Below are 19,312 nucleotides of genomic sequence, written 5' to 3'. Positions count from 1 at the left end.
GATTTATATTCTTCCACAAATAAAACAGTTTGTTGATGGCAACACTTGGTTTCTCTTCTTTATGTCAATCTTCTAGCATTCTAGTATGGATTCATCTTCAATGGCTATATTCTCTTTTTACCAGACATTTTTCAGTAACTTCATGGAGACATTCAACTCACCACAATTTCATGAGCTGATGGATTCTTGGAGCGTATGAATAAAGTTTATGTTTTCGTATTCCATTCTCTATTTTACTCTGTCCTTTACTGGCCCGCAAAAACTTTATTCCAGCAAGTTTGTATCTTGTCCACGAGTGTAATTAGAAGGCACCTTTGCTTATTCTCTTCCTAGAGAAATGATACATTTTTAAAGTGTTAAGGTCACATTTTTGTAAATATATGCATTTTAAAGTTTCAGTCTCATTTGTATTATATGTTTATATTAAAATTTAATATAATTTAATATAATCTCCAGTGTCAGCTGGAGAAATAGTATAGGTATAGGGCACATGCCTTGTTTGTAGCTAAATAGTTAGAGTTGTACTCCCTCCCCTAAGCACAGAGCCAGGAGCAAATCCTGAGCGTAGCTTGGTGTGGCCCCCAAACCATATAGTTAAGGTAAAAATATAATGCTAGAAAGATAATCTCTCATTATTTGGGGTCTTGGGGGCCACACCTGGCAATGCTCTGTGAGAATTCCTATCTCTGACTCAGGATCACTCTGATGATGTATGGTGTATGTATGTATGGTGATGATGTAGTATTCTGAAGATCGAACCCAGGTCAGTTGTGTGCACTTTACCCACTGTACTATATTTCCAGCTACTTTCAAGATATTTGAAACTCAAATATATATGGAATATATATGGAATGTATTATGGGATGTATGTGGAATCTATTATGCTGAGTGAAATAAGTCAGAGGGAGAGAGATAAACACAGAATGGTCTCACTCCTATGGGTTTTGAGAAAAATGAAAAACATTTGTGTAATGATTTTCAGAGACAAAATCGAGGAGGACTGGAGGGTCCAACTCCCGACATGAAGCTCACCACAGAGACTGTTTCATGCAGTCACAGAAATAATTACACTGAGAACTATCATAACAAAATGTGACTGAATGAGGGAAGTAGAAAGCCTGTTTAGAGTACAGGCTGTTGTGGGGTGGGGAGGAGGGATACTTGGGATATTGGTGATGGGAATGTTGCATTGGTGAAGGGTTTATATAGTGAAGGGTTTATATATATAAATAAAAAAAGATATTTGAAGCTATGATTTCTAATAATAATTGTGATAGTTGATATATAGTAATCAAAGTTTCTGAAGTTTAAGATTTAAGATATCAAGGGCTGGAAAATAGCACAGCAGTAAGGCATTTGCCTTGCATGTGGCCAACCTGGGATGGACCAGGGTTTGATCACCAGCATCCCATCTGGTCCCTGAGCCTGCAAGGAGCCATTTCTGAGTGCAGAGCCAGGAGTAACCGCTGAGCACTGCCGAGTGTGATCTCCCACCAAAAAAAAATTTAGGATATCAAAGTTACGTCAAGTGGCTATTGTAGATGATTTTTAAGTTTGATTTATTTAGTTGCTTTTATATATCACACAATATAATGATTCAGGTTCTGTGTGCAGGGTTCAAGTGGAGCCTGTGGTACCCATATGAAGTACAAATATCAAAAAATTCAGAAAGTTCAGATTTATCACATGGAAAAATGTATTTTATATGAAAGGAATAATTACTACAGAACAATTTAAGATTATTTTGACAAATTTTCATCTTCATTCTTTGTAACAACACTACCACTAAATTAGTTAAGTTCTTTCATTTGGGAAGCAGATTTAGTATTGAGAAAAGTAAATATAAATATTTTCCCTAAATAACAAACTAAAAATTTTAAATTAAAAATAAATAATAACCAATTATTATTTTGGGATCAGATACTCTGCATAGTGCATTGCATGTATCACCTCATGTTTTTAATAGAACTCTGAAATGTGATTTCATCTCGCTTTATTGGTAAGGAAACTGATATCAAAAGAAGATAAAAAAAATAAAGCCATATTTTAAGTAACTATATTGTGTCTTTTGTTTACTAGTACTGTTTTTAATTTAGTAATACATCTGAATCTCCTGTAGCTGTGTATTCATATTAATACATATGCTTTTTATTAGAAATATACTTTTGTTTCTTTATTTATTTGGCGCAGTTGGGCCACACCATGCAGTGCTCAGGAGCCACTCCTGGCTCTGTGCTCAGAAATCACCCTGGCAGGCTCGGTAGACCATATGGAATGCCAGGAACCGAACTCGAGTTCATCCCAGGTTGACCGCATGCAAAGCAAATGCCCTACCACTGTGCTATCTCTGCCTCCCAATATATATTCTTTGATATATTAAAAAGACTAGAGAACATTTTAAAGATAATAAATGATTTCTAGAGTTCTTTTTATTGAGGCTCCCAGGACATCTTTAAAAATGACACATGTAGATGTCAGAGATAGATTGTGTAAATTTTACTTAGAGACCAAGATTGAACATCCATTCATAAGCCAAAAACAAACAACCATTATTTTACCTCTTTGATCTTGGGAACACAGATGTTCTCTTGCTTTTCTTCTAAGACAAAGCCTTGAGGTACCTCTACTACTGTGTATTCATTTTAACTTTTCCACTTCAAGTGTAATTTCCAGGGTTTCTGAGTCTCAGCATGTGCACACACTGCCTGCTCCTCTAAGAGTAGGGAATGTCTGTGCTTCCATCTCTGTTATTCAAACATTATAATAATGCTGAAAATAATGGAATGATGAAAGAGGATCCATCGCTCTGAGGAACCATGTGTCCCATCCTAGTTAATTTTATATTATTTTAATATTTATCCTAATTTAATGAAATAGCCTACAATTTTAATTTGTAGGTATTGTAATAATGCTATATATATCATTAAAATGTTACAGAAACATATGAACAAAAAATAACAGATGTGGAATATCTTACTAATATACAAAAACAAATAGTACACAAATATAGTACAGAATAGTTATGCAGTAGATGCATAGTATTATGTATGCATACATGCCTAGGATAGTGTGTACTTTAATACTAGTAAAAATGGTATAAAATGGCTCATTTTTATTTATATGCTTTTGTTTTGGGGCCATATCCATTGAGTGGTGTTCAGGTTTACTTTTAGCTATGTGTTCAGGTATTATTCCTGGTGCTCTGGAAATTCCAAAAATCAAACATTGGTTTCCCATACATAAGAAAAATGTCTACTTGATGTATTGTCTCTCTGCCACCCATAAATGGCTCATATTTAGTTTGTAGTTCTTTACTAAAAGAATGGCCAATCAATATTTTACTACTATTACTTTACTGCTTTAAAAGTAATTATTTTTTAAAAAATTGGGGCATCCTTCCTGATGGTGCTCACAGGCTACTCCTGGCTCTGCTCTAAGGAATTACTCTTGTGGGGGCATTTGGGGGACCATGTGGGATGCTGGGAATAAAACTTGGGTTGGCCATCTGCAAGGCAAGGACCCTATCTGCTGTACTAGCTCTCTAGCAAAAAATTCTTTTAAAAATGATATTCAATTTAAGTTAGCCCTTCTCCAAATATTAATATTAGATTAATATTCCCAATTTAACTATAGAAAAAAATACAAAAAGATCTATCAAGAAATTAACTTGAGTAAAAACTCATACAAAAGAAATACATAAAATTTATCTCACCAAATTCCTAGTGGTCTGGGCTTCACCTTGGGATGGTGGTTTTCTTTCTTTCACCTTAAAAACAAAGTCAAATTTCCAGTATTGAAAAATAAACTTTTTTCTTCTGTAGTAAAATGATCATTTTTTCATATACTCTTAAGATCTCTAATATGTTTGAGACTCAAATTAAAATTACTTTTCATTATTATTATTATGGCATAATATTAATGTAATGTATTGAGTGCTAGAGGGAAGGGAGAAGTAGGAGAGGTTGTCTTCTGAAAATCTGGATACAAAAATGTTGCAGATATCCTCAGTGCAGTGTCATTAATTACTAAGAATTAGAACAAACTATAATTGCAGAGTTGAAACTAGAATTATATTTTATTTATTTAAAAAATAGGGATCATGGGGCTGGAGTGGTGGCACAAGCAGTAGGGATTTGCCTGGCATGTGCTGACAAAGGAGGGACCATGGTTCAATCCCCTTGTGTCCCATATGGTCACCCAAGCCAGGAGCAATTTCTGAGCACATAGCCAGGAGTGACCCCTCAGCTTCACAGGGTGCGGCCCAAAAATAAAGAAAAAAGGAGAGGGGATCATACCCAGCTCCTGTTCTGCATTCAGGAATCACTCCTGGCAGTGTTCAGGGAAACATATGGGATGCCAGAAACAAAATCTCTAGTACACTGCTGCAAGAAAAGTGTTACCTGCTCTACTAATGCTCAATTTCCTAAAACTAAAATTTTAATTAGGGTGAAAATAAAGGTACTCCTAAATTCTTAAATATTGACAATAAGACTGTTAAATTTTACCTATCAGAGGCAAAATGAAATAGGATTAAAAACGCTTGTTCTGCATCTGGCTGATTCAGGAAGATAATTCAATGCAGTTCAGGATCTTTAATATTTTGCCTATCACTTCAAGATAAAGGTGGACTGTCTGAGATTAGTTAATTTATAAATTAATTGTATATAACTTTCAAGATTTCAATATATATAATTAATTATATAAATTATAAGCTTATATTTTTATAAATTATAATTTATAAATTATATAAATTAAATTAATTGTATATAAATTTCAAGATTTCAATATATAAATTTCCAATATTTCTTCTTCAGCAGTTTATTTTTGGAATGAATCCGGGTGAATCTCAATAATACATGGCAGAAGGAATTGCAAATACATAGCAAAATGCAAAGTTCTGATTTCTTCCTAGGCCATGAGGTTGTGTCACTAGTTTGTTATGCTAGTTTCTCTTTCTTTTTTCTATTTCTTTTACTTTTTTTGACCACACCCAATGACGCTCAGGGGTTACTCCTGGCTATGTGCTCAGAAATCATTCCTGGCTTGGGGGACCATGTGTGATACCTGGTATAGAACCCAGGTCCGACCTGGGTCAGCCACATGCATGGCAAATGCCCTACTGCTGTGCTATCACTCCAGCCCCTAGTATACTAGTTTTTCTACTTGAATCCTGATTTGTCTAAACTTTCCACCACTTACCTGTAAGTAACATGAAAACTATCATTCCTGCATGAGACTCTACTTTAAAGTTACTATTTAAGAGTAATTTTTGGAATTATTCTAACAGATAAACTATGATGTAAAATCTTTCTAAATCTTCAGCTTAGCTTGAGGGCTGAACAGAACAGATCAGATTTTTAGAAAAGAGAAAAGTGAAAATTTTATTAGAGGGGCTAACATACATATGGAAGTGATATGTAATAAGCATGCTATTCCTGGATCCCGAGCAGAGACTGAGTCACATCAATAGATGAAGTAGTAATCTGACATCATCTTTATTTTCATCCTTATAGGGTCCTTAGATAATATACATTTTAACTAACTTTTGTGAGAAACTGCATGAATCAAAAAATAACTCAGATTCTTTTCTACTTAAATACCCATAAGAACTTTTTGACTTTGGATGACATTTAGTAAAACTCCTGAAGAGAGGCACAGAGTAATAATAATAGTCATGATGATAATAAAAAATGTATTAAAGTATTTAGACTAATAACATATTAATTATATAATTGAGCCATTTCAACACTAACAGCTACTATATTTTTGTTTGTTTTACAAATGAAGAAACTATTTAGTCTCAAAACATTGTCTTCCAAATTGATAATTCATCTTTCATAATTGCTAACTCAAAAATAGGAAAAAGTAGCCCTTTGTGTATCAAATTTACTGACAAAATATAGAAGGCTATTGGATAGCTAGCCCTTGATCAGCCAAATAAATAGGTTTGTTAAAGTTGCTGATTTTTTATTAGCTCTGAGTTATTATACATACTTCATATATGGGTAGTATTTAAATAATTTATAAATAAAATTTACTATCTGCGCTCATCACAACTGATTCCTTGAAGGTTATTTTTATCAATTAAGCAAACATAATTATATTTTACCTTTATTTTCTATTTTATTAATATCTTTATGTAAACACCTTATTAAAAATACAATTCTATTTTCTAAAGTATACATGAGTAGGAACTTTTTGAGTTGAGATTTCTTCTAGAGTTGAATAAAAATGACAGCAAGCAATTAAAATACTATGGTAATAGAGGCCTTCATGGAACTACAGTTTTCTGTAATGGGAATAGCTTATATTTTTATTCAGAGTAAAGTGTCTTCAGCTTACCTTAATGGTGCAGTTCAACAGTGCTAATGTGCCGTCTGAAATTCTTAATAAATGGATTTTGAAATTCTCGGTGTTATTCATTCTCTCGAGTTGCTTCAACTTGCGAGCAGCACGAAATAAAAACATAGCTTCCTATTATAGGAAAACGTCAGAATGGTTGTGGTTTATATGAAATATTAAATGAAAAGTTTCCAGGAACCTAAATTCAGAACCGTATTGCTAAATAATGTCCCCCACGCCTCCATCCCTACTTTTCTTTTCCATTTATTGCAAGATTGGTAAGTAACTAAATGGAAACAGTTTACTTTCCATGTGTATCTATGGATATGTTTTAACTATATCTGACATTTACAGTCTCTTTTCTGCATTTTAGACAATGACCTTATTACTTATGCACAGGCCAATCATAAGGGAACATAAGGAGATGACTTATGAAGTAACTATAATGAAAAGCATGCATATTTTTAATTATTGCTGCTATTTTTATTCCACTTGAGCTGTCATGAATGCTGGCTCTATGGAAATAAATTAACCTAACAAATCTGCCAGGGTTCCATATAACTTAAAAAAATTATAGTATGAGTTTCCATGAAGTTAACTAAACTTTTCTAAGTTTTAAAAGGACTTCCATAAAGCTCATTAAGTTTCTGTAGAAAGAAATGAAATTATACCTATGATAGATAGCAATGGTTTGAAAATAATTTACACTTTTTTATATATGAAATATATATTGTGAAATAGTGAAGGAAAACATTTCAAAGTGTCTACGACTAAATTTTGTTCATGACTGGTATTTGAGTATGCACACGTTCAATCTAGCATGGAATTTCTTTTTTTTTTTTTGAATTTCAGAAATTTTAGAGGCGTATATTTTGAATTCAAAAAATCTAGTTTTTTTTTTTTTTTTTTTTGGTTTTTCGGGCCACACTCGTTTGATGCTCAGGGGTTACTCCTGGCTAAGCGCTCAGAAATTGTCCCTGGCTTGGGGGGACCATATGGGACGCTGGGGTATCAAACCACGGTCCTTCCTTGACTCGCACTTGCAAGGCAGACACCTTACCACTAGCGCCACCTCGCCGGCCCCGAAATTTAGTTTGTTTTTTTTTCTTTTGTTTTTTCTTTTTTTTGTTTTTTTTTTGGGGGGGGGGGCCCACACCCGGTGGTGCTCAGGGGTTACTCCTGGCTGTCTGCTCAGAAATAGCTCCTGGCACGCACGGGGGACCATATGGGACACCGGGATTCGAACCAGCCACCTTAGGTCCTGGATCGGCTGCTTGCAAGGCAAACACCACTGTGCTATCTCTCCGGGCCCGAAATTTAGTATTTTTAAGGTGAAAAATGAAATGCTAAAATAGAAAAGCATATCACAGCCTAGAGGTGTTTGTAAAAATGAAAGTATAAAAGACTGTGATGACTTATAGACCAATAGAAATTTCTTAAAACCAATAAAGCATGTTATTAATATAATCAATATAACTATAAAATAAACAAGAATTGCATTAAGTAAAAACCAAGTTCTAATTACTTACAAAATCAGAATGACCATAATTACCTTATTATCATCACATGAGTGTTTTTTAAAAAAGTTGGATTCATTATTCAGGCAACTACTGCCATTGTGTGTCTCGTTGTTCTGTAATAAATAATATAATATGATATAGTTAAACTGGGACTTTTCTAAGAGTTTGTGATTATAAAAATGGTAGCTAGAACACTTTGTATTTGTAGGTACATTTTTTGGTTAAATAGCATTAGCCTTGCTCACTAACTATGCATGAAGAAATTTTCTAAAGTTGGAGAATATATAGAAATCCTTTAATTCTATCCTTGTATATATCCATACAAATCTCTGCATCTTTAAAACTCCCCCTTTCAACTCCATAATGTAATCCCAGAAATCATGGGATTTGGCAGATTTTAGGGAAATGAAAGAACTTATTTTAGAAGTAATACTCTACAGGCAAAGTATTACATTTTGAAGTGCATTAAAAGGTTTATTCCAATTTTCTATCACTCTTATACAGCAACAAAGGAAATTTATATTGAGGTGAAGGAAAATCCTCATGATAGTGAGAAAAAAGTTGAATTTGTAACAGATTGAGTTAAGACTTTTTTTTATTGTGCTGAGAAGCAATGGGATGTGTTTGTTTTATAAATGTAAATGTAAGAAACTTAAAAGTGGGTAGATGCTCATTTTTCACTTTAAGGAAGTTTGCATTAGAAGGTAAGGGATTAACTAGTGAAAGAATTTAGTTGCTATATAAAGAAGAACTTACAAAGGATTCCATTTAATACAGAATTGGACTAGCCCAGTTTACCAAATTAGCGGTTGCTTGTTATCTACACTTCTAGAAGCAGTTTTAGCCATCTTAGCCCATATGATGCTACTGATATTATCTAAGAAGCAGAATAATGGCAAGATTTTGTTATGATTTTATGATATTCCTATGACTGAAAAAATATTATCCACTCTTGTCACCAGGAAAAAGCAAAAATTATCTCTGGAGTTATCCTCATTTTATATGTAATAGGTTATATATAATATAGATAGATGATAGGTAGATAGATAGATAGGTAGATAGATAGATAGATAGATGATAAAGATAGATGATAGATAGAAAGATAGATAGATAGAGATAGATAGATAGATAGATAGAGATAGATAGATAGATAGATAGATAGATAGATAGATAGATAGATAGATAGATAGATAGATAGATAGATAGATAGATAGTATATAAGTGCTTGGGGTTCATATTCATTGGTGCTCAGAGTTACTTCTGGAAGTACTTTGGGACCAGATTTGAAACTGGGCTTCTCTTGTGCAATGACCACTAGTTCTTTGAGATGCTGTCCTAATCCCTGAATTTATATTCTATTAGTTAACCCACTTAACTCGTAACTTGTAAAGACATGCTAGAAATGAAAGCAAAGACTACCAGTTTGAAAACATTGAAAATGATTAGATTCTCAGGTACGAATTTTTAAATAACATGAAAATGCCTCAAAGGAATCGTGTGTGTGTGTGTGTGTGTGTGTGTGTGTGTGTGTGTGTGTTTGTGTGTGTGCGTAAATACTAGAAAAGTATATAGGGCTGGGACACACCCAGCGATGCTCGGGGATTAGCTGAAATTACTCTGGCTAGCATTATGGAACCATACGTGATTCCTGAAACTGAACCTAAATCAGCAGTGCAAAAGGCAAATACCCTATTTGATGTACTATCATTACATCCCCATAAAATATATTGAATGTAAATTTTCACTTGTGAAAATATCCTTATGGAATTACTTTAGTGAGACTCAATTTAGAAAACATCAGTACAACTCATCTGAAATAATTTATGAAACATTTTATTCTGATATCACCCACATTCTCTACTCAGGGTGTAAAATTATAATTTTCTTTTACAATACTGGCACTCTTATCTTTCAATTTTCCCTCAAAACTGTTTTGGAAATGAAGAGATATATTTGGGATAAGGCACTTGTCTTGCATACAGACAACTTTGGTTCCATCTCAGCACCACATATTGTGCCCTCAGGAAACATTATGCCTCAGAGATGAATATCCTAAATATCACTAAATGTCAAACCCCAAACCAGAAACAACCAATTATTTTGCTTCAATAAAATACAATTTTTATAATGAATACAAAAATAATTACTTCCCCCAAAGAAAATAAGCTAAAAAATCTTAATTGTAACCTGTTATCTTAGTAGTATTATATTTATATTGAATACCTATGTATTTCTGGAGGTATATATTTTTTACTTATACAATGTTATTTTTGCCCACACTCAGAAATGCTTAGGTGTTACTCCTTGCCCTACATTCAGAAATAACTTCTTGTAGACCTTGGGAGACCATATGGCATGCGATGATCTGACCTGGGTCTGCTGCTTGCAAGGCAAATTCCTTACCTGCTGTATTAGAGTTACAGCTCCACTATAACTTTTCTAAGTTGTCAATACATCCTATCTCTATAACTTTTCCTTTGTTTATTGTGTTAATCAAGGTGTAGTAGTATACACATTTGGTATTACAAAAATGAAGTTCCAAGAATTGTATGATTCAACAATTTTCAGATTTTCCAAAATACAATATTAAATTCAAATACGACTACTGATCATTCTGAACTCTGTCAGCACATGTAGGATCTTGGTAGGATGCCATATGTGGCAAAGTTAAAAATACACTCCTCTGGTAATGTAGAAATGTTACTAGTAACTATAAAATTTTAATGCAGGTCATTAATTCTCTGTCCTTAAACATAAACTATAATCCTTTATCAGTACAAAACAACATTGAAATAGAGATAGATATAAGCATGTTCCAATATTCCTACAAAAGGCATTCTATTACTTTTCACAGTAATCAACCTATGATTATGCAATATAATATGAGGTTTCATAAATTTTATGAGACTTTTCAGCAGTTAGTTGATTTCTCCAAAGCTAAAATGACAAAGTGGGCCTTGAAAGCAAGTATTTAGGGAAGAAGTTCTTAAGTAGTACTTAGGAGATGAGGCTCACCTCTATAATATTCAGCTAACCGGACAATGATTCAATAATGGGCCCTAATGGTGGTTGAGAGGAGGACATATATGGGGATAAAACTGTATGCTTGCATATGTACCAATGACACCTGATTTAGATCCATGGTCCTTGAAACAAGTATGTTTATATCAAGTCAAGTACTATTCCTAAAGCACTGGCTAACAGATGATCTGGGATATTAAAAGTGGGATTTAGATAATGCAAGATAGTCAAAGCTCATGGCAAAAATTATACTCAAAGGAGAAAATCTAAAAACCTTTCCTCTAAGATCCGGTACAATACAAGTTTGCCCCTTCTTGCCACTTCTATTCAATATAATACTGGAAGTACTTGTAACAATCAGGCAAGAAAAAGATATCAAGGGCATCCAGATTGAAAAGGAAGTCAAGCTCTCACTGTTTACAGATAATTTGATACTATATTTAGAAAATCCTAAAAACTCTACCAAAAGCTTCTAGAAACAATAGAGGCAGGCTACAAAATTAACCCGCAAGAATTCCATGGCTTTATATACAAATAAAGAGGGAGCAGAAAGAGATATTAAAAAAAACAATCCCGTTCACAATTCTGCCACAGAAATCAAGTACCTCGAAGTCAGCTTAACTAAAAGGGTGAAAATCTACAAAACACTTTTCCACAAAATAAAGAGAACAAAAGGAAATAAAAAATATATACCTTGTTCATGTATTGTGAGAATTAATGTAACTCAAATTGATATACTTCCCAAAGCATTGTACACATTTAATGCAATCCCTATAAAAATACTCATGACATTTTTCAAAGAAGTAGATCAAATGCTCCTGAAATTCATTGGAAACAATAAACATCCATGAATAGCTAAAGCAATCCTTAGGAAATAGAAGATGGGATGCATCACTTTACCCAACTTTACACTATACTATAAAGCAATACTCATTAAAATAGCATGGTATTAGAATAAAGACAGAACCTCAGACCAATGTAATAGTCTTGAGGATTTTCAGACTGACCTCCAGGTATAAATTCAATTAATATTTGATAAGGGGGCAAAAATATGAAGTGGACCAGGGGAAGGCTCTTCAACAAGTGGTATGACATAACTGTCAACTACATGAAAAAAATAAATTCAAACCTTGTAGCATTAAAGCCCTTTGGATGAGCTTGGATGGTGATGGATAGAATGGAGGCCTTTCTCCTCCAGCTCAGGACCACCTGGCTGCATCCCCCTCCAGCTAGCGGGTCAGCAGGTTCTGGTAGAGGCGAATAAATCATCCACATAGGTTCCAAGAAATATCAGCTTTATTTGCCCTTGCCAACGTGTGTGGCCTATATCATAAAACTATTTAAGCACATGTCATTCTTAACTTGCCCTGCGTCTTAACTTCTTTCAGCCATCTTGTCTCCTGCTACTTCTCCATCCAGGTAAATCCCCCATGCAGGCAAAAATCCCTTTTGCCCCTCAGGCAAAACCTTTTATAACTTTCCAAGACTCATCCCAGAAATGGGAGGCTCTTCTTGTAGGTCAGGTTACAAGGAGGATTGGGGGTGTGGCAACAATCTGCCCCTTTTCTTTTTCAAAACAAAAGCAAGGGTTCTCTTTTGTTTTCCTAACTTCTGCCTTTAGCCAAAGGCGGGTAATATTTCCACAGCAACATCAATTTCGTGGCTCATCTCGGACCTCATATGATCTTCTGACTGGACTAGAATTTAACTTGGATTAAGTTTAGATACCTATGGATTATCAGTATATTGGCCCCCTCTGTGCAGGGGGGTGAGTGCCTCTTCCTGCAAAATAGGGGCCTAATTCACTACCCACAAAGATGGGCTTTCATCTGCTCAACCTGAACATGAATGAAAAATTGGCTTCATCTCGCCTGATACACAGCCTTGTTACCATCTCTTCGAAGGATTTCTGTCTCGGGATTACTCTCGGGCTTTGTGTTTGCCCCGGGAGCTCCCCATGGTCTACTAGATCCTTGATCATTGAATGTCGAATTCTACATCTGCTTTTCCTTGGAAGAACTTACTCAGAATTTTTCATCTTCAACGCCGTAGATTTATCATCTCTGGAGCTTGTAGTTGATTCCTTGACACACCTGTATTCCTGGACACCCTGTATTTAGGTTAGAAGTATTTCTCTAATTTTTTTCTGTGATGCGCTTATGCAAACAGCCATTCTTTTTTATTGCTTAGTTGTTCCTTTTTACAATTATACAAAATATCATTTACTTCTGTACATTATTAGAGTTTCTTTACAGAAAAGGGGAAATTGTTGTATATGAAAATATTTCCATGTTATCCTTTACCTGTTGTCCCACCTTGACCCTCCAGGTGAGGGCGCTGCTGAGAGCCAAATAAATAGCTTAGGTTCCTGGTGTTGGAGGTCTTTTGCCAGAGTTAGCTGGCTGGCTCCAGGTGTTTTGGAACTAGCAGCAGGCTGACAAAGGGCTCTCCTCACCCAACCTTTTAAACCTTAACCCTCCTGTCTGTGTGAATTATTTGCTGCGGATAAATATTACCAAGATCTCCCCTTAAAAGGGAAGAAGGAGATGGGAATCAATTTCTCATTTTGGGAGCTCTTTGCGGATACTCAAACAATCGACAAAGGTGAAAATGGAACCCAACAAATGGGGCAACAAAACCTCTCTTTAACTCCATGCACAAAGGTCAAAGCAAAATGGAATACATACCTTGACATCAGACCCGGAACCATAAGGTACATGGAAGAAAATATAGGCAATACACTCTATGACACTGAAACTAAAGGCATCTTCAAGGAAAAAAAAACTGTCCAAGCAAATGGAAGCAAATATAAATAAATGAGGACTGTATTAAACTGAGAGGCTTCTGCACTTTAAAGGAAATAGTGAGTAGGATGTAAAGGCTACTACCTATGGAATGGGAGAAACTATTCACCTAAAATCCATCAGATAAGGGACTAATATCTAAGATATATAAGGCATTGATAGAAAACTTAGCAAGAAAAATATATTAAAAATTTAAATACATCAAATACCATTCAAAAATGATGAGTATAGATGAGAGTATAAATAAAGAGACATTTCTGCAAGCAAGAAATAAAGATGGCCAAAAAGTACATTAAAAAAGCTCCACATCACTAATAATCAAGGAGATGCAAATCAAAACAATAATGAGGGGCAGGAGCAGTGGCGCAAGTGGTAAAGCATCTGCCTTGCCTGCACTAGCCTAGGACAGACCATGGTTCGATCCCCCGGCATCTCATATAGTCCCCCACACCAGGAGCAATTTCTGAGCTTATAGCCAGGAGTGACCTCTGAGCATCACCGGTGTGGCCCCAAAACAAAACAAAACAAAAAATTAAAATAGAAAAACAATAATGAGGTACCAAGTTACACCACAGAGACTGGCACACATCACAAAGAACAAGACAATCAGTGCTGTTGTACATGCAGGGAGAAAGAAAATTTTATTCACTGTTGTGGGAATGCCAACTAGTCCAGCCTTTCTGAAAAACAATATGGATATTCCTCCAAAAACTAGAAATTGAGGTCCCATATGATCCAGCAACACCACACCTAGGAATATATCCTAGAAATCCAAAAACACCATGCAGAAAATCCCTCTGAATAGGAATGTTTGTAGCAACACTATTTACAGTAGCCATAATCTGGAAAAAACCTAAGTGCCCATAAACAGTTTGGCTAAAGAAACTATTGTACCTCTGCACAATGGAATATTATGCAGCCATGAGGAAAATTAAGTCATGAAATTGGCTTATACATGGATGGATATGGTGATTATTATGATGAAACAAATGAGTCAGAGTGAGAGGGATAGACACAGAATAACCACACTCATTTGTGGGATATAAGAAAAACGAAAGGCAGTATGGTTATAATATCCAGAGACCATAGAGATAAATGCCAGTAGGACCAATTCATGGTAGGAAGCTTGCCATAAAGAGTAGAGAATGCAGTTAGAGTAGAGAGAGGGCCACCATGACAAAGTTAGTTGAAACTTATAACTCTGGAGGAGAACTGGGTGCTGAAAGGGGATAACCTAATATGCATGGTGGTACAAACCTAAGTGTCAAAAAGAAAAATAGATATAGATAGGAAGAAGCAAAATGCCCTGTCCCAGAGATAGGTGGGGTTGAATATGAGAGGAACCAGCAACATTGGTGGTGGGAAAAGTGCACTGGTAAAATGTGATGTATATAATCCATGACTGAAACTCAAGTATGAACAATTTTGTAACCATAGTGTTTAAATAAACAAATTATTAAAGAATATATCATGAAAATAGGATAGGAAATTAGTTCAAGGTTTATTATTGAGGTCTTACTATAGAAAAATTATGGTCAATTGGCAAATTGGCAAAATTATAGTCCATTGGCAAAGTGAGTGCCTTGCATGCATAAGACCTGGGTTCAATCTCTGGCACCACAAAATAAATAGAACAGTAATTAGAGCTAGAGAAACAGAATTAAGAGTGGAATATTTGTTTTCATTGAAGAGTTCTGGATTTAGCTTCAGCACCGCATGGTCTTCTGTGTCTCACAGGAAATGAGCATAAAATAAGAAGAAGAGTGGAGTATTTCCAGGTATAGTCCAAAATTATAAATAAAGACAAATAAATAAATAACAAAATGTAATAAGTCAATCCTTTACAAAAGTTTAACCAAAGTATTTTAATATTAGATTTTACTAAATATATTTCTTAGATCCTGGGTTTAAGTCACTTTTAAAAAAATGGGACCAGAAAGGTTGATAACTTTTATTTATTTATCATATATTGCCCATTTTTGTATATCAAAAAACATGTGATTGTAAACTAGAGTTGTTGATGTACAGAATGATTATCTCCATATGTGGATTTTAAGAAAAAACAGTAAGATAATAGCAAATAGGGACCATATGGGATGCCAGGGACCAAACCCTGTCAGCCAGGTTTGAGGCATGCACTTACCCCCTGCATTATCTCTCCAGTCTACTTATCTCAGATTTTAGAGCTTCTATTTCATTTTGAATTAGAAGATTATGGTTAGCAAGATTTAATTTTGTTCATAAACATATGGTTTTCAATAAGATATAGTTTATAGAACACTACTTTTAATCTACGTTTTTATATATGATTATTATTTTAATAATAATTTATATTTTGACCAAAGGGAATTAGATAACTTTCACAGTAATATTTTAGGTACATATTAACATTGAATCAGGGAAATCATCACCAAAGTTGTCCTCCCTCCACCCCCATTCCCAGCTTGCATCCCATATCTACTTTTTGAGGGTGTGTTTGGTCTAAACCAAAAGATGTTCAGAGCTTACTCTTGGTCCTGTGTTCAGTGATCACTCCTGGTAGGCTCAGGGGACCAGAGGAGTTCTGGGTTTAAACCTGGGTTGGCAGAATACAAGCGAACACCCTACCTGCTGTACTATCATTTTAGTCCCTATATCTACAATTTATAGTACTTGATATTGTGTTAACTGGGTTCCATCTTATTCTGGATAAGTTCTTTACTCATTTGTCACAAGCACCTTTGGATGGAAGCATCCTTTGGATTGGTGCCTTAGACCACCTGCTTTTCACCCCAGGGTGTCATCTGTCACTAGCTAATAAAGACCATGGATCTTAGGGAAAAACTACTTTGGATTTCAATTTTCTACCATAGAGCTATATGCTTCTCAGGAGCAGTAGCCTTGCATGTGGGAGTCCCTGAATCTGTTTTATTCCCCATAACAATGTGTGGATTATTTTCTGTGTTGCCTTTTGCTTCCAGACCCATGTTTTTCCAATGATCTGGATTTGGGGCATGAGGCTGTGGCTTCACATGATATGCCCTTTTCCTTTTACTATTTCTACTTTTTAAATTACGTGGAGACTTTTTTTTATAAATATATCATAGATTACTTTATACTTGCATTTGATATCTTCTTTTAAAGAAACCATTATGGAAACTGAGATAGTTCCCAGACTGAGTGCCTGTTTTGCATGCAAGATATGATTTCAGCAGTCATTTGCTTTCTAAGGCATTACCAGAAGCAACACCTGAGAACTAAGTCTGGAGTACCTCAAGCAGCCAGAATGTGCACACCTCTAAGTAAACAAAATACAGGAATGCTGTCTTTACTTCACTTGTTCTCTTGACAGTTATGAAACCAACGGAACAAATGTGGATGGAAGGGGAATGTAGACATGGTAGTATAGTAGCAAAGAGGAAACAGAACATCCTTATGGTGTCAATTTTTTCCATGAACAAGGATGGTATTCATTAATTTCTTTTTTTAATTGTTTCCCAAGCTCACTGTGTGGCTTGGTGAGATGCTTTGAATATCTCCTTCCAGTTAAAAACAATTTTTAATAGAACGTAAAACTCCAATGATTATTTGTCAATTTTATTTGCTTTTCTTCAGCAGACATTTGCACTACTCTCTAAAGTATAGTATTGCCTCTTTTTTTTTTTTTTTTTTTTTTTTTTTTAGAATTTTGTTTACCATGGTCAGAGCATTTTTGGCTTCCATAAAAAATTTTCACAGACTGAGTTGCTGAATTGTCTTAAAACAGAGATTTACTTTTCTCATAGTTCTGTGAACCAAGACAGTCAAGGTGCTATCTTGGTTCCAATGTCTGTTTAGGGGCTAATGGCTCTCTTGGGTTTTCACAGCCTAAATCCAGAAGGTATCTGTCTTCACTTTTTTTTTTTCCTCTATGCCTGTTTCCCTCTTGTCTTTATTTCATAAGGGTATTTGAGATTAGAATTAGGACATACCCAATCTGTGCCGATCTCATCTAACGTTTCTTAACATTATAGTTATGCAGTTCAGTGAGTCTGAACAGTAACACGTGACAGCAAGGTTCCATGCTGTAGGCTTTTTGGCCAAGATAAAGTGAAGATGCAGCCTCGGCTGCCCTCCACAGCCTTCTCCCTCCTTCCTCCCCGTCCCCAGGGTTATTCCTGGACACCTGCTCAGGGTCCCAGCAAGTGGGTTCCGGCGAGGTGCAATTAAAAGAGACCCCACGCTTCCTTGTCCCTGCAAGGGGCTGGGAGGGGACTGGTGAACTTTCAACTTCCAGCAATTAGGAAGCAAACACCTTTCGGGGAGTCGGAAGCTTCAGCAGGCAACAAGGGGAGAACATGGCTCCATGTGCTCTTCGCTTGTCCAAATCACAGACCAAAGTGGTGTCTCGGAAACACTCCCTCCCTCTTAACTATTTCTAAAACATAAAAGGAACACGTGTATATTCTTTGTATATCTCAGATGTGTTCCCTTAACATCTATAACTCTTTTCGAACATCCTCATATAGTGACAGTTTTGCCCACTGGATTTGTTATTTGATTGTTTGATTTTCCCCCTTTGAGATCTGTTTTATAAGCAATACTGGTAGAAGAGAATCTCTGTATAGATTTCATGTTTGAACCTAGTTACGGGGAATGTTGGACTTTATTCGTCGGCCCCCAGAGGCACCAACAATATCTTGTGGCATTGTTTCTCTTTTGCATAGGCACATTAAAATGGGGGAAATAATACATATGCAAACAAGTTCTTATCTAATAGAGATGGGAACACAAATTTGGTAATGTAATTAGGCCTTTTACCCTGAACATTGGCATAATGATTTGATTTGGCTTAGACCTCAGAAGAATGGACATCGCCCACACACACCTGAACAATGGATACCATCTATGGAACAACCACAATTGTCTATAACATTACCAGGATCCAAGCCTCTAACCAGGGAAGACCTACCACTGCTTTCGCATTGACTTAACTCCAAAGAGTGCTCTCAACACCCAGACGACTCAGCAACAGTCTGCATGTAGGGCAGATCGCTCGGCATTTAATGGCATGCTGAAACTAGAGGATGCTCCACATCAGCCTGACATCAATGAAAGAAATGCACAGAATCCAGTCTTTAAATATAAGAATCTGGTACCAACAATAGCTAAAATGTGAAAAAGTTTCACCGGGGGGCCAGGCGGTGGCGCTAAAGGTAAGGTGCCTGCCTTCCCTGCGCTAGCCCTGGACGGACAGGGTTCGATCCCCTGGTGTCCCATATGGTCCCCCAAGCCAGGAGCAACTTCTGAGCACATAGCCAGGAGTAACCCCTGAGCATTACCGGGTGTGGCCCAAAAATCAAAAAAAATAAAGAAAAATAAAAAAAAATAAATAAAAGTTTCACCGGAACCACGGAGAATGACTCGGGTTGGTATGCCTGGAACCCAGAGTCGGTCTTATGCCAATAAACTTCTGGGGTGAGGCCTTTTTGTAATCAGGTCAAGGATTTTTTTCCATTTTCCCCATTTTTCTGGACCTATGCAAACAACGGCGATTGCCACTATCACACCTTTATTATAATTTTTTACTCTTATCCTTTAAGGAAAAAAATACAACTTACTGAACTTAAAAACAAATAACTGTAGTAGAATGCCTGTCTCAAATAC

At 35.7% G+C, this 19,312-nt stretch overlaps 1 protein-coding gene across 1 annotated transcript in view; it reads right to left on the bottom strand.

Annotated features, from left to right (window-relative positions):
- Positions 1-245: 245 nt before the first annotated feature.
- Positions 246-19,312, bottom strand: part of IL7 (interleukin 7) — a 40,845-nt gene continuing 21,778 nt past the window's right edge. Inside the window, exons 3-6 of the mRNA XM_049782034.1 lie at positions 7,895-7,975; positions 6,343-6,474; positions 3,713-3,766; positions 246-329 (exon numbers count right to left, since the gene is read on the bottom strand). Of these exons, the coding sequence (XP_049637991.1) occupies positions 246-329; positions 3,713-3,766; positions 6,343-6,474; positions 7,895-7,975 (351 nt within the window). The remainder of the gene's footprint in view (positions 330-3,712; positions 3,767-6,342; positions 6,475-7,894; positions 7,976-19,312) is intronic.

Source organism: Suncus etruscus, chromosome 10 (genome assembly GCF_024139225.1).
Source record: "Suncus etruscus isolate mSunEtr1 chromosome 10, mSunEtr1.pri.cur, whole genome shotgun sequence".
Lineage (NCBI taxonomy): Eukaryota > Metazoa > Chordata > Mammalia > Eulipotyphla > Soricidae > Suncus > Suncus etruscus.
This window is presented reverse-complemented; position numbering and strand designations above follow the sequence as displayed.